At 35.4% G+C, this 15,298-nt stretch overlaps 1 protein-coding gene across 2 annotated transcripts in view; it reads right to left on the bottom strand.

Moving 5' to 3' along the window:
* Positions 1 to 15,298, bottom strand: part of ITFG1 (integrin alpha FG-GAP repeat containing 1) — a 92,856-nt gene continuing 77,558 nt past the window's right edge. Inside the window, exons 15-18 of one of the 2 annotated variants that reach the window (XM_010585048.1) lie at positions 6,703 to 6,827; positions 5,766 to 5,848; positions 3,984 to 4,101; positions 1 to 541 (exon numbers count right to left, since the gene is read on the bottom strand). In XM_010585048.1, coding sequence (XP_010583350.1) covers positions 482 to 541; positions 3,984 to 4,101; positions 5,766 to 5,848; positions 6,703 to 6,827 — 386 coding nt within the window. In that variant the 3' untranslated portion in view covers positions 1 to 481. The remainder of the gene's footprint in view (positions 542 to 3,983; positions 4,102 to 5,765; positions 5,849 to 6,702; positions 6,828 to 15,298) is intronic. The other variant, XR_775483.1, reaches the window with a different exon arrangement.

Genomic DNA, 15,298 nt, shown 5'->3' with positions numbered 1-15,298 from the left:
TTTTGGTTGAGCACCATTTAGTACAATAAAAAGAATTAATGATCTGAGAAATTGGTTAAGCTTAATTTTCAGAAATGCAGGTTATTTTGCAGGAATGTATAAATGACAACACCAATTCAAGTGGTATAAAGTATTCTGCTCACTGAAATGCTAAACTTTATTTACACAGCTTTCTATGAAATATTACTAAAGAATTGGTGGTATGTAAACAACGGTACATGCAATTTGATCCCTTTACTAAGAAAAATAAGTTTACAGTTCTGTTAAATAAAGACCAAATGCTATTATATACAGTCTGTTAACTGAAAGGCTTTGTGAGACATTCAGGTCTAATTTTAATACTTTCCAAATAAATACCAAATAATGCAACATTTACAAATAGCACACCAGCAGTATTTTCACGGTAATAATTTTACAAATCAGAATTTAGTATTTCAATGAAGCAAATGAGTAGCAGCTCCTTCATAAATATTAAGGCATGTCACATAGCATCAAAATGGAACCGATGAGCCTCCTGTCGCTTCTCTCTGTCATCTGCTTTCTGAAAAATAATAATAAAAAAACCCCACTTTGTGGGATCTAGAGCAATACTGTTACAGAAATGAGTTGTCAAATGTCAGAGAATGGTTGATTTTTTTCCAAGTCACTCATTTGACAAAAGGCAAAAAGATTAGTAAAAGCCCAAATAATTAGCTTTTAAATGATGTCAGTTTGAAATAGCAATAATCTACTAAAAATTGGCTTCTGCTGGTAATGCTCAGCTCTTTTAGAATTTGTGACCCATTATTTTCTATTATTTCTAATAATGTTTTTTTAAAAAGGAGTATTTAAAAATGAATGTTTCCTAGTATGCATTTATTTAGTCTGCATTATAAATATGAAATGAAATTACGCTGGATTAATGGTAAATGTCATCTATGTTACACTTAAAATGAGATTATTTTTAAAAAACTCTGTTAAACATAAATTTAGACAAAGATGGTAGTTCTACCATCAATTAACAGCACCAAGTAGGCTAAAAATGTTCCGTGTTTTTGTTTGTATTGCAAAGAATTAAGGTAGGATGCATTTCCCTGCTTATTTATGCAGAACACACATTGATCTGCTGAAAGAGTAGTTTGGATGGTGCTTGGAAAAAAGCAGCATATTTAAATTGTACCTATGATCCATGTAATGTGTAAAAACATGTCGTCTCCCACAAGCCTCCTCTTGTGTTCTAAAGCAGTAACAGAGCATGAAAGCACTTATTAAAGGATTTTTGAACACAGTGTGAACTTTTCTAGAAAACAGTCTTTTTGTCATGACAGACAGTATGTGTAAATCCTAGCATAAGATAATTTAGCAAAACAGATTTAAATGATTTTTAGCTTGCTTATACCTAACTTTTTTTTTTTTTAAATGAGTAAAATGAAGAAAAGCCTTTAGAGTATGCTGTGTGGGCATTCAGATTTGTATCTCAGTTGATAAATATAAATAACAATGTATGAAATCGGTAGAAATCGGTGCATGTGCTCTGCCATGAAAGTTTCTCATCTGCTTTGGCTCAAGGCCAAAGATTTCCTCATCACACAATGTTTACGTATGATAGCAACTCCATTGAATTAACTATGGATTTTACTGCATTTTGTGGCGGCAGCAGAGCTGTCAGTGAAGTTTAAGATATATCAGTCTGGCTTTCTGACAGAGACTTTATCAATGTCAGTAGTATTTTTAATGTCAAAAATGGGGTGGGAAGAAGGGAGTGGCGTACTCTTTCCTACATTGAAATGCTTGTCACGTTCCACAAAATTTTATAGTCTCACTTAGAAAGCAATTTTCACTCCATTTCTTGTATGCTTCCTGAAAAAATTACTACTTCAAATTTGACAGTAACTGATACTCTGATGAATCCATCAAAACTTCTCTAGCAGTAGTATCAATGTGTAGTGTTCACATGACTAGCCCCCTCAAGACCACAAAGCAAGTTATAAAAAATCAGAATAGAGGAGTATCGAGGTCCTTAGCTAATGTAGCAGACTATACTTGTAAGATGAATAATGGTGTACATTCTTCCTCAACTTCTCTTTCATTTCATGTATCAAACCTAAAAACTAGTAACTGAGATTTGAAAGCTTTTTTTTTTTTTTTTTTTAAATGGATCCAAAATTTCTAAGGAATGACAGAGCAACATACTATTCCTACAGTTATTTAAACAATAAAATACTTGGCTAGCAGACAAGTGTATAAGAACTATTGTAGACTAAGAGATCCTATTACTACTTATCTGCAGAGGTCAAAATACATGGTTTATTTTAACTGCTGAATAAAACACTGCAGCTTACAGACAGATATATCCTCTGGGGGAAAAGAAGAGATTGTAACTGCCAGTACATTTCCCCTTCCTTTCTTTGCTATAGGTACTCTAGGTCTGTAAGGGAAAACAGCATTTAGGCAGAACAGTATTTTTATGAGAGGATTACTGAAAGAGGCAGCAAACCAAGAACGAGCTTAGAAACAAAGAACTTTGGAGTTTAACTCCCAGTCATGTCTGTGATGCACAATCCAGCCTTGGTCAAGATTCTTATTTGTTCTGTACCTCAACTGTTTATTCTAAAAATTGGGAAGGTAAAGATCAATAGGAAGGCATTGGAAAATTACAGGAATTGATAAATGTTTATACAGTAGTCTGAAAATACACACAATTTATCCAAATATTTGTGCCTATTTTGAGCAAGATGCAGTGGTTGGAAATGAGTTTATAATATAGCCAATACACCACTTCATTCACACATACCTAATGGGTTTTAAAATGGCTCAGAAAGCACTCACTCTGGGCTGAGTGCTTCTTTACATTCCAATACATGAATTATTATATGAAGAACTGTTTTAAATGTTGACATTAAATCTCTATTTTTCCAGGTGGAATTATACATAGTTAATCCTTCCCCAGCTCAAAGTCCAAGTATTTTTTCTGCTACTCTTGTTGCTTAAGGCGTGTGGGAGACAGAGCACAGTGCAGTCCAGCCAGTGCATAATCCTAGCTAGCAGTTAGCAATGCTCTCTAGGTACAGTATGACATGCTAAGGACAGTCATCGTAAACTTTGTATTTCTTTGCCTTTGTGTGTTTTATTCTCAGCTTACTATTATTTGGAGACTGTATCTAACATTTTGAAGAGTGAAGACTGACAGACAACATTTAAATACGAAGCATGTGCAAAGACTATCTGAATGTTTAACAAGGTCATTTTATTTCCACAAGCACAAAATAACAAACAGTTCTACCATGTCAAAATGTGCAGTAATTTTATCTGACAGCTAAGATTATGGTTTGGGTATGTAGTAGCATTTATTGGCAGTCCTGCCAGTTGGATGTGATTGTGAACTGAGCATAGTTAAGAAAAATGGGAACGCATTTCTTTTGTGACATGAAAGGCGCCTTTCAAAATGCTTCTTCAAATCAATGGATTTCTATACACTGCATGTATAATTTAGACACACAGAGCAAAGCAGCCAATATGCACACGATTGACTCCCTATACAGTCTTGAATGCTAATGTCAGTGCAATCAGCAAAGATATATACAGAAAAAGAGACGTTTTCCTTATTTTTAGATTACCAGCAGAACTCAAGGTAAGTAAACTGAGTTTATGTTCTATATTCCAAAACAGTACTCCTTAAAACTCTGCAAAATAGAAAGCTTAGTTATGAAACAAAACTGTCTCATTTAGTTGGGAATAACTGCTTAATGGCAAAAGCTTATCCATGTTGCTCTTCATTTCCCTTTTTAAGTATCTTAGAGCTTAAATAAAAACAATGCCAATTTTTAAGCTTGCAGTAAATACTGCATTAATAATAAACACCTTTTGGGAATTAATGCAGTCTATGTCAGAAATTATACTGCAGAAAACTACGCAAAAAGCCCCCAATGTACAAGACTGTAAAATACTAGGAAGTGTTAAATAGTATAGAAAATATAGAAAAGAATCTAGTTAATTAAGCTTACCTTTTCTTGCCAGTGTAATATGCCAATTATTGCCAGGATGAAAACGCAGACACCAATTAAGGCTATAGCTGTTAGCAGCACAATGTTACTTGGGGTCAGATACAGCTTGGCACTCCAGCTATATAGAGTGAAAATCCAAGGAAACATTAATACCCTTCATTAGGAAGCAGAAAACAGATTTAACTTATAAAGCTGAAAAGAATCTGCTAGTGTAAGACAGGTAACATCTTGCTCTACAGAAATTAGTGGCTATACTTAGAGACTGAAGCTTAATGGTGTTTACTTGGAAATATATGGCTTAATATAATCATTTTCAGGTAATGCCATGTCTGAATTCAGTTTCTGTTTAACTTCCCAGGAATGCTATGGATATCCTCAGGGACTGACTTTTCTCATTAGGAGATTTATCTCCTGCCCCTGCCCAGGACAAAGTAAAATGCGTAAGAAAACCTTCCACAAAACTGCCTGGGGCTTGGAGAGATGGAGAAGCAGGGTGAAATAAGCCTGTAAGATAGATTGTTTCCTTCACATGAGAAGCTCCTCTTGGACAGGCTCATGGGGTCCAGCTGGTTAGGCATCTCTCAGTCTGAAGTTTACCCAGAGACAATTGGAGTTGTAGACAACATAACCAGTTGATTATGGCAGGAGAATGCTGGAGAGCAACAAAATTAAGCATTTTAAGGGCTTCTGAAAGACATCCCTCAAAAGCTGTGGAGTCCTGAGGCTCAGTTAACACCTTTTCTGTACTACAGGCTTCCTATCATGGGAAAGCTGTCAGTAGAAGGCTCTATGTTGAGGCAGCACTGAGGCCTCTCAGGAAACAACACACCTATGTAAAAAACATTATAAATTTAGGAAGTGTTTATTATGAAATCTGATTTCTTCTGGGGATTCTATCCTCTGCTACTCTACAGTGTCCATGAACTTACTTTATAGGAAAGCAAAAGTAGTTTAAGGGTAAGATGACAGAAAAGTTTTTGTATAACATATACCTTTAAATACCTCAAGACTATAACTAAGTTTTCTTCATCTGGCAGATGTTATTCTTGTGGTTGTTAATTAGCAACTCAAGCAGCACATCACTTCTCAGCTGTTATTTGTCCTATAGTAAAATTAACTGCCGAAACTGATGTCAGAATTAATTTCTGCGTGATAAATGCAACTGACCTCACTAGTAGATCAAGCGGCAAAAAGCAGCTGGAATATGTGACTAATGTTTTCTCTAATAGCAAAGAGAGAAACATGCTCTCTTTCTGGGATAAATATTTTAATTGCGAAGTGAATTCAGTGTTCAAGCTCTTGCGTAACCAACCCATTCACCTTTACTTAAAGAAAAACATTCATACCTGTAGCAACAGATACTGTGTGCAGAAGGGCTGGACTAAAGCTTTTATATGCAACTAGACAGAAATTGCATGTTTGGTGAAACAAAAATGCTTGCTTCATTCATTACCATGCTTGCAATTTGTCAAAAAGAATGTTGGTAAATCTAGCAAATATGTTATTATTTACAGGAGTTGAGCTGGTAATACATTTTGATCGTTTGTATGAGCTGGTAATACATTTTGATTGTTTATGGGCACCATCTAAGAGTCCACATAAATACTTGAGAAGTATTCTGCCTATTTACAGAAGCAACTACATCTACAGAACTGAACTCCCTCCATTGTTCTAAGATTTACTTTCTATACAAGTGACTATTTTTTAACCTACACATAATGCCCAATTTAAACTCTGTATTAATGTTATTTTGTGAAGTGCAAATCAAAATTATGAAGTTACCTTCGAGGAACATTATGAGGATAGGGGATGACTATAAGCTGGGAGTTTGGTATGATAGCTGTCCATTCTTGTTTTCTTACGGACTGAAAGAAAAACAAAGGCTATGTCAATTCCTAACAAACCAACATACTTAAAAGAAAAGAAATTTTCTGTTGAAACATACAAAAGGCAAAACAAAAAACCAGTTGCTTTTAAAAGATTTTAAATGCAAGTGATTATTGCCTTACGTTTGTATAAACCTTTTATTCTGAAAGATCCGAAGTGCTTTAAAAAAAACCCAAAAGCAAAATAACTATTGCTGACATGAAACACAGCATCTGCTTGAAAAGTACAAAGCAATGACATAATAGGGAAAAAAGAAAAGAACCAATTCTACAAAGGAGGCAGGCAAAGCAATTATCCAAATCAGAACTTGGCCTGTATGCTAATTCGAATACCTCACTTTAAAAAGTAGTACCATCAGATCTTTAAAGACTGAAAATGGTTAGGATCCTGCTTTTATGTTTCATATGAAGGTTACATAATCACGGTAATCTCCACCTCCCATTATATTGATCATGGTTTTATCACTGAGGCAGAAAGGATTATGTGAACTTACAGGCTGGCCAGACCAACACCAGGAAAGCTTACAGCTGAGACCATAATAATTGGACTCTCAGATCTAATACACATTTACCGTATAAACAAGCACTATACACCTGTGCTAACATTATCTTAGTGTTAATTTCAGAACTTATACACACCTGCCCCACCAAAAAAAAAAAAAGGCATACAAGGTTCTTCCTGGGAAACTTTTCCGTATACAAACTTCTTTGACAGTCTTAGTTCGGGGTGAGGCGCAGGGGGAAAGAGTGTCCCTAGCAGTATTTCCATCCAAACTCTACTAGAAAAGGTAACACCATAAATATTAGCTTGACAATCTTAAATCTCAACTAACCTTTTCTCCTAAAGGACGAGGAATGCCAACATACAAATGGTCGAGGAAATTAGCACTACGTCCCAAGCCTAGCACGTTGTATGGCAACTGGAGAGCAAAATGTGCTGACTGGCTAAGCTGTCCAGCTGAAATAAAATTAGAAAAGAAGCTCAAGTAGGTATTTTGGAGGGGAAAAAAAAACCAAACCAACAGAGAGAACAACCCCAAAACTGGCAACTTTCTACACAAATACACATTTCAGAGTCAGTAAGAAAAATGTTTAAAAAATTTTAACCAACTGCATGATTATTTAATTCTTAAAGTCTTAAAGTCTCAATCCCACATTTCCAAACTACTTGTGGGCACTCACTCAGAGAATAGCTTAAATGCTTTAGATTTCTAGGTAAGATGATTCTTTTGAGCACCATTTCTATGTTAAACTGAATCTCTACTATTTGTTACAAGTTAAGAAGAAATCAGCTATCCACATTTATTTTGATACGAGTAGTGCCAAGTCTTTTGCCCCACTGATTTACAAGCTCAGCCTCAACATGGGAAGGTTCACTTTAATTCTTATTAGAGTTGATCAGTAACTACTGGTTTTTCCTGTGTCACAAAATTAGCTAAGTAAATTCTCATGAACAAATTCTCAAATATTAAATTGATTTAATGCAAACAGGATTACAGGGGTTGCAAGTTAGGCCCTAGTAAGACCATGTAATTATAAATAGTTAAAGGAGACACTGTAGGTGAAAAATAACAGTTTCCTGAAAAGGCAGTAGGAAAATGGACAAGTGTTGCAGTTATCAACAGCTTCACTAACATCCCATTTCCAAAGTATCCAATTATTCCATTTAAATAAAAACTTTGTAATCTTTTAATTTCTGGCAAACTGATTCAGCTCCTATATAGATTTTTTATTCATTCTCTAGAAAGCCTCTTAGTAAGTAACCTGGTTATACAGCAGGAATGATATCAGCACCCCAGTGAATTCAGCCCTTCATCAGATTGATAGAAATGAGTTCAAGGGATACTTGACAACCACAAGTAGGTTTATGTGATCAACAGAAACAGTTTTTCACAAAGATATGATGTAGTCAGTATTTTTTAAGTGTCAGATTTTTCTCTGCTTTGACACCTGACAGATTATGCCTGAAATTGGAAACTGTAAATTAAGCGACAAAACATAACAGCATGCGAATTAAAGAACATGAATTCACATTTTGTAATGAATTTACAGCCACTCGTTTCTAACTCTCCACACTTTCTTCCAAGGCTCCATTCTGAAAGTTAGTATTTTGCCTCAGACAACTGGCTGTTGGCCATACTAGTTGCACTGAATCTTGCACAGTTGCAGAGAACAGAGCAAAGGAAAAAACTCCCAAACGACAACCACCACAACTTCTCCAGCAAAGCCAAATACCCTTTCAAGAAAAACCAGAAACAAGCTCTCATTTTTGGCTTCTGGAGATAGCCGCTAAGTGCAAGCATGCATTTGTCACGATACAGCAGCACTTACACCAAGGGACTACCAAGATGTGACACCTACTTTCAGAAGCAGCTCTTCAGCTTTTGTATCCTCTTATGGGGGACAAACTACTTTGTATATTGGATGATAATAACTTTGAACCCCTATTCAATACAATGATTACTTCATGGTCCTATTTTTCTGAACCTCCCCACCCCCCACCAGCTTTTTTAGGAAGAAGCTTGCCAGATGCTGTCAGGCATGTTTTGAAACAGGCCTGTTTAATCATGAGGTAAATATCCTGTATTATTGTAGTTTCAAAGCTAGGATAATTTTATTTAAAAAGGCAAGATAAATGTCACCTAAATACGCTTAGATGAGATCTGAAAAATCAGCTTGATGCAGTTACCTTTTTATTAAGCTAAAATGCTATTATAGCAAAAAGAAACAGGAACAGTCTTCCTAAAGATGAGGTGTATTTTAGATTTACTTTTTCCCCATACAGAAACATGTAATGAGCAAGTAGACATGGAAATATTTAAAGAGGATTTGTACTTTCAGTCCTCTGTTGTGAGGGCAAGGTGTACTGTGTACATTGTTAAGTGAACAACTAGATTATGGAATCTGTGGCAGAGAGCATTAGCTGAGCAGCTTTCCTCTTTAAGAACAGTTTTTTTTTTTCCAGTAAGTTGAGATAACAGTATAAGACTTGAGTCTTGAGTCTGTCCCCGCTTTGTCACTGACTTCCCTTACATGATCTTGTCTAAATTGCTCAATCTCCAAGTCTAAAAATTGAGTAATTCTCAAATTAGAGTAAGAACACAATATTTGAAAGCACTGCTTACCAATATAAAAGCAGCAAGGAACAAAGGTAGGTTTATTAAATTTGACTTTGTTATAAACACAAATAAGGTATGTATTACTTGATCATGCTATAACATAATAAAGAATTTTCTTTAACAATTTGTTTCACTAATGCTGAATTCTGAAGGACTTTTCCCAAAAGAACAAGGTACTGCTATAACATTTAACATTGAAAAACTGTTAAAATGACTTTTGAGTGAAATATTTAGGATTATGAGGAGACTGCAACTGAGATCTTCCTTTTTTCTTTCATCATACAAATAAAATGAATGTCAACTAAATTAAAGGAAATAAAAGAAAATGTCATACACTGTGTGCAGTCAGCCTTAAAGAGGTTACAGAGTCAGACACTGCAGCTAGAATTCTTAAAAAGCATTGAATAATTTCATGGCTACTAACACTGGTTCTTATGCCTACTAACATAAGGATAATGAAAACTTACTCTTCAGGATCTAAATAGATCATTTGCAAAGATCAGAAAGGAATGTTTTCTTCTACATAGTAGGCAGAAAATGTGCATATACCTTTTTTTTAATTTGCCTTTAAAATTGCGAGATATTAGCTAAGCAGGATGATAACATATAGAAGGTTCTAGTTTACTTTAAAGCTGGATACAAATATGAAATCTTTGAGACTATTTATTGCTTCACTCCCCCTACATCTATCATAAATTCTATAAGAGTTTGATGGTTACTCAAATGTTCCACTTAGAATTGCAAATAAGTAATTAAGAATGACAAGTGTTTATCTGAGAAACATAAAAACCCTGAACAAAGATTAAAAATAAAAAGTTACAGAGAGTACTGTCAACAGTTTATTGTCATATTTGAAGTTCTCAGTCACCGGTAATTAATTTACTTATGAAAATACTTCAAATTTAATGTAAATAGCAACTCTAGCTATTTGCCCTGATGTAAAACTATTGTGAACAGTTTTCTACTTGTTCCACAAAGATTTGAAAATACCATTCCATCTTCAAGAGGAAAATGGGATTTATTTCTTGTACTAAGATTGTTCTTTTGGAAGTCTCTGCAAGCAAGATGGAAAAAGTGGCTGTTGCTTCACAGTTTGTTTCACTTCATCAGTAGAACTGTTACTATAAACAAGAATTAAAAAAACTTCTCCTGTCCATGCTGTACTTTACTTTATTACTTTTTAATACTACTTCTAAGACTATTCAACACTATGTCTTTTGCCTCAGGTTTCTTTTCAAAAAAGTTATTTGGAAGCACCCACATATCATGGGCTATGGTATTGGTACAGGTGTTGGTGTTTATATTTTTGTTTTAAATCATAAGTCACTAAGTTTATTGCTTCAAAAACCTTGGGCAGAGTAAAAAACCTCAACATTTTAAGACATGGTTTTCAGTGGTTTCAGCCTGTCAAGAGACCAAAATTTTAAGAATTAGCTAATTAAGTTGGGCAGCCAAACCTTAGAAAATTTTGCAAATTTGATATTCAGAAATCATTCTGAACATCTCTGATTCAATCTCCTTATTTTTGAAGTCTGGCATATAAAATTTGAAGCAATACATATCATTAACCTTTTGAAAGTCTTGTCTGAAAAACAAAATGATGTGTTGTCTGACACATAAAGTACTTGTTCTTCTATATCTGAATTAAGGCATTTCCCTTGTTTCTGTTATACTGATGTAAACTTGCTGAAAGCTTAAGAGCAGCCCACTCTGCCCTGGGTTAAATTGTAACGTCCTCAACAGCTTATTTCAGGCAGCATAAGTGCTTAAATGGAGCCAATTTAACTTTATGAAGGGAAGATGACTGCGTTTACATGTAGGAGCAATGCTTTCTATTTTTTCTGTCCTGGTTTCAGCTTGGGATAGTTAATTTTCCTCTCAGTAGCTGGTACAGTTTTGGATTTAGTGTGAGAATAATGTTGGTAACACGCTGATGTTTTAGTTGTTGCTAAGTAGGGCTTATCCCAAGTGAAGGATTTTTTGGTTTCCCATGCTCTGCAAGCAGGTGCATAAGAAGCTGGGAGGGAGCATGGGCAGGACAGCTGACCCCAGCTAGCCAAAGGGCTATTCCAGACCATAGGACATCATGCTCAGTGTGTAAACTGGGGGAGTTCGCCGGGAGGGGCATATCGCTGCTCAGGCATCGGTCAGCGGGTGGTGAGCAACTGCATTGTGCATCACTTGTCTTTTCTAGGGTTTTATTTTTATTATATTCCTTTTCATCACTATTATTACTATTATAGTATTTTATTATTATTATTTGTTAGTATTACATTTTATTTTATGTTAGTTATTAAATCGTTCTTATCTCAACCCACGAGTTTTACTCCCCCCCGCCCCGATTCTCCTCCCCACCCTCCTGGGAGCGGAGGGAGTGAGTGAGTGGCTGCGCTGTGCCTAGTTGCTTGCTGGGGTTAAACCATGGCAGTTTCTTTAAACAGAACTGATAACGTGTGATACTGGATTTATGAACAGTCTAGTTGAACCTGCATAGATTCACAACAAGGAATTTGTTCAGTCAGTTTAAATAAGCTTATTTTGTGGAATAATAGAGGAGAACACACAAGATCACTACACAGGAGTTGAAAGACTAATGGAAACTCTGATTTCAAACTTGTGGTCTCCTGAAGTGCCATTCTTTTAATTTTTATTACGCTTTTCTTGACAAAATATCATTTGCAATTAAGTAGTCCATTAAAGCCATTCAGATTAATTCAAAACACAGTAATAATATTTAGGCTTTCAAAAGTTCCCCAAACTCAATATATTAAACGACTGAATAGCTAAATGTATCTTCATAAATAAAAATGTTATGTCATTATTTCTTCCAGTTGCTATATTTTCCGCTAAATTACAAAATGATGCATTTATCAGAAGCTTTAATATATTCACCAAAATAGTAACTTTAGATAATTGTGAAGTGTGAATCCACTTGTCAAAAAAAACCAAAACACCAAAATCTGTTAGATTTAGAAAATATAACAAGGAGTTGCTTTGTTTTAGACATACATTCTTTGTACCTGTTGACAATGAAGGCAGCTTTTCTGGTAAAAACCCAGTTCATTGTGTAAAACCTAGTATCTGAGTTTTAGCCTCTAGTCTCAGACTTGCATCTAAATTCTTCTGTACCATCATCTACCTTACTGTTGAGGTCAACACATGAATGACTGCCTTTTTTTTTTTTATAGAAGAGATACACATACGCATCCTAGAAAAACTGAAAATTATTCCAAAAAACTACATGCAGAAGTTGCATTAATTGCTGCATAGCTGTGAACAACATGCATGCAACAGCTGGAATAAGACAAAGCCAAGACCACTTCAAGAGTTAGGTAAAAATCACAGTGAACGTGCGTCACTTAAGCTGCATAGTTGAAACACTACAGTGATATTTACTTTACAGCCATTATCAGTATTGTGCTACACTGCACACCAAAGTGTTTCCCCATCTTTTGAAGCTGGCAGCTCCTTATTTTATTTGAAAATATGCCAGAACCACTTACTGCAAAAGAAAGAGAAAAAATAACTGATAGTTGTGAAATACCTGTGTAATATGCATAAGAATTTACAAAGCAGCTTTCGGAAAAAAAACCAAAAAAACCCCAACAACTCCAAATCTGAAAGCTTTTTAGAAAGTTGGAGAATTTGCTTTCCTTGGCTTTAGTTGAAAGCTTTACTTCAGTTCCTTTATTGCTGCCTTTGGAGTTGTAGGTCACTGGTTGGAAAAAAAAAATTGCAGTGGAGAAAGAGTTCTTTTTCTACTTAAAATTATGCAATGGTAACTTCAGCTTTCTAAGGGCTGAGGATGTCTTCCTTTTCTGACTTAGCTGTTTGCTTCTTTTCATTAGTCCAAACAATAGGAAACTCTAGATTAATGCAGTACACAACTTCACCTCTCAACTTTTTCTGCAGTTCCAGAAATAACTGGGGAAAGTGGATTGAAAGTGCACACTTGCAACTTTGATACCTGTTACTTGCAGTGCTGCTAACACTTGTGATACTTCTTCTGAAAGCCCGAACTCCAAATCTGATGCATTTATATAAGCATATGTGTCTTCATTAAGAATAACTTTACATCATAAAATTATAGAAGTAAAACTAGAAATTCTTTAAAGAGACCCAACCAACCAATGAAATTATCATAGTCCTGATATTCCAACCCTTTGCACAAGGGAAAGTTGTCTAATTTGTAATGCCTAAATATGTGAAGTTTGGTAATATTGCATGCAATATTACAAGTTCAAATAAGTTTTCTAAACAAAAGAGAGTTATATAGAAAAACATACTAGCAGGGTATTCCCACCTATAGCAACCAGAAAATCCCTTGTAACAGAATCCAGCTATTCAATTATTAAATTATTCCAGCTTGTTCCATGAATACACTCTTCTTTCTGTGTAGTGGAATTCTACATAATGAATCCTGCAATGTCAAATGGCTGCTGACATTAAGCTTATTTTCCTTTTGTCTGGTACATATTGCAATGTTTATGTTTAAATTCATTACTATAATAGCTGCTAGACATTTGTGTTCACCTCACAATCCAATTTAGTTAAACAGCATGAGAACTCAATGCAACAACAGGGAAGAGTAAGCAGATTTCAGAAAACCAGAAGGGCACTACTTAACAGCCTGTGAAAGGTCATTCTGCCATGGAAGGTTTAAAACAAAACAAACCCAAACCAGCAAAATGAAAGAGCTCTGAAATGAGAATTGCAAAGGCTATCAGTCCACACAGCTTCAGTCACACAGCTGCTTAAACAAATTATGAGTTGATCCATATGAGCAGTTCAATGAATCTATTCATATGATAATATTATGCCTATGTATAGATATTGATCTTTGAGTAAACCTTAAACATTTACTGTTCTGTTATTCCTGGCCCACAAGATTAGTATTTTTGGTAGGTACAAACTGCAACTTTGACCCTATTTATTTCAAACTGTAAGTCTACTGACATATTTTTACTTTAAGAGAGAAAATTAAGACATCCATAGAACAGGCTGAAATATGGAAGATATTCTCCCATTTTAAGTGGAAGTGAAAACATGAAACTATACATCAACCTGAAGCTCTAGCCAGGTTGGGCCTGGCTTGCACAATCACAAGGGTTCATCTGGTACATACAAGACGTGGTACATCAAAAAAGAAAAAAAAATAAATTTGGGGTGTGCCACACACTGTACAGAATAACAAGCCCTCCCTCCCCCATAGGTGTTCTTATCACAAAAATGGCAAGAGGGAGCTGCAAGCCTTTTTGCCTCAGCTGTCTGGCTGGTCAACACACTAAGGAGTCAGCCAGTACTGCTGCATTTATTGCAATGCATAGCTACTAGTCTTATCCTTCTGTCTGCAGACAGGCAGACTTCAAGGCCAGAAATTCATACAAAGAAGAGAAAGAAAAAGGTATCTGAGGGTTCAGATGTTACACAGAAGAGGGAGAAAGCAAGCAGGAAGACAAAAATTGGGTTGTAGGTGAAAGGGGAAGGGCTATCAGAAGGAAAAACGGAGTAAAAAGATGCTGATGGCTAAAGGCAGCCTGATGTTCATAGTATGAAGTCCCTACAGGACTACACAGTCATTTGACTTGTTCAGCCCTTGACAAGGCAACATTGCAATAACAAATTTAAAATGCCTGTCTTGTGCTGGTGCTACAATATGAAACTGTCCTTGTGCAGTTTCTGAAAACATTTCAGTAAATTAACAGCTGCTCCATATTAAATTTAAAGTATCTGATCATATTTATGTTGTTCTGGGTCCACAAGGACATTAGTTCTAAGAAAATCAGTTTGTGTTACTGGTAATAAACAAAACCAAACATATCAAGTAGGTAGCCTTCTCACGAAAACACAAAGGATCACTACTGGGACCTACTTCAGCTAGCAAAAATGACATGCCTGCATTTTAGCCAAGGTCGGAACTGTTAACAAATAGAGCCATATAGTTGTAATCTGCAGTAATCTAACTAGCACCAGTCACTAAGCAAAATGCTATTCAAAACCAAAGAGATTTAGTAGGGCTACTATTTCATTATCAACAATGATTTTTCTAGGATGCTGAAGTTTAAACAAAAAAACCACAACAAAAAACCAAGAAAGCCCAGCAGCTTGCATTTGGTTAGCTTTACTAAATTCACCTCATGTATCCTCCCCGCACCCCAAGAACAGTTTTTATTTACTCTGTGCTCTACTTTAGATATAATACCCTAGTTATTATACTCTTAATTTATGCTATGCATTGTTGCTTACAGGATGTGACTGAAAAACACCATGTCAGAATAATACCAGAAATTTCTTAGAAGCCAATAACAGC

The sequence above is a fragment of the Haliaeetus leucocephalus genome, unplaced genomic scaffold (assembly GCF_000737465.1).
Source record: "Haliaeetus leucocephalus isolate CR32 unplaced genomic scaffold, Haliaeetus_leucocephalus-4.0 Scaffold92, whole genome shotgun sequence".
Taxonomy (NCBI): Eukaryota; Metazoa; Chordata; class Aves; order Accipitriformes; family Accipitridae; genus Haliaeetus; species Haliaeetus leucocephalus.
Note: the sequence above shows the minus strand (reverse complement) of the source record. Positions and strands in the feature narration are given on the sequence as shown.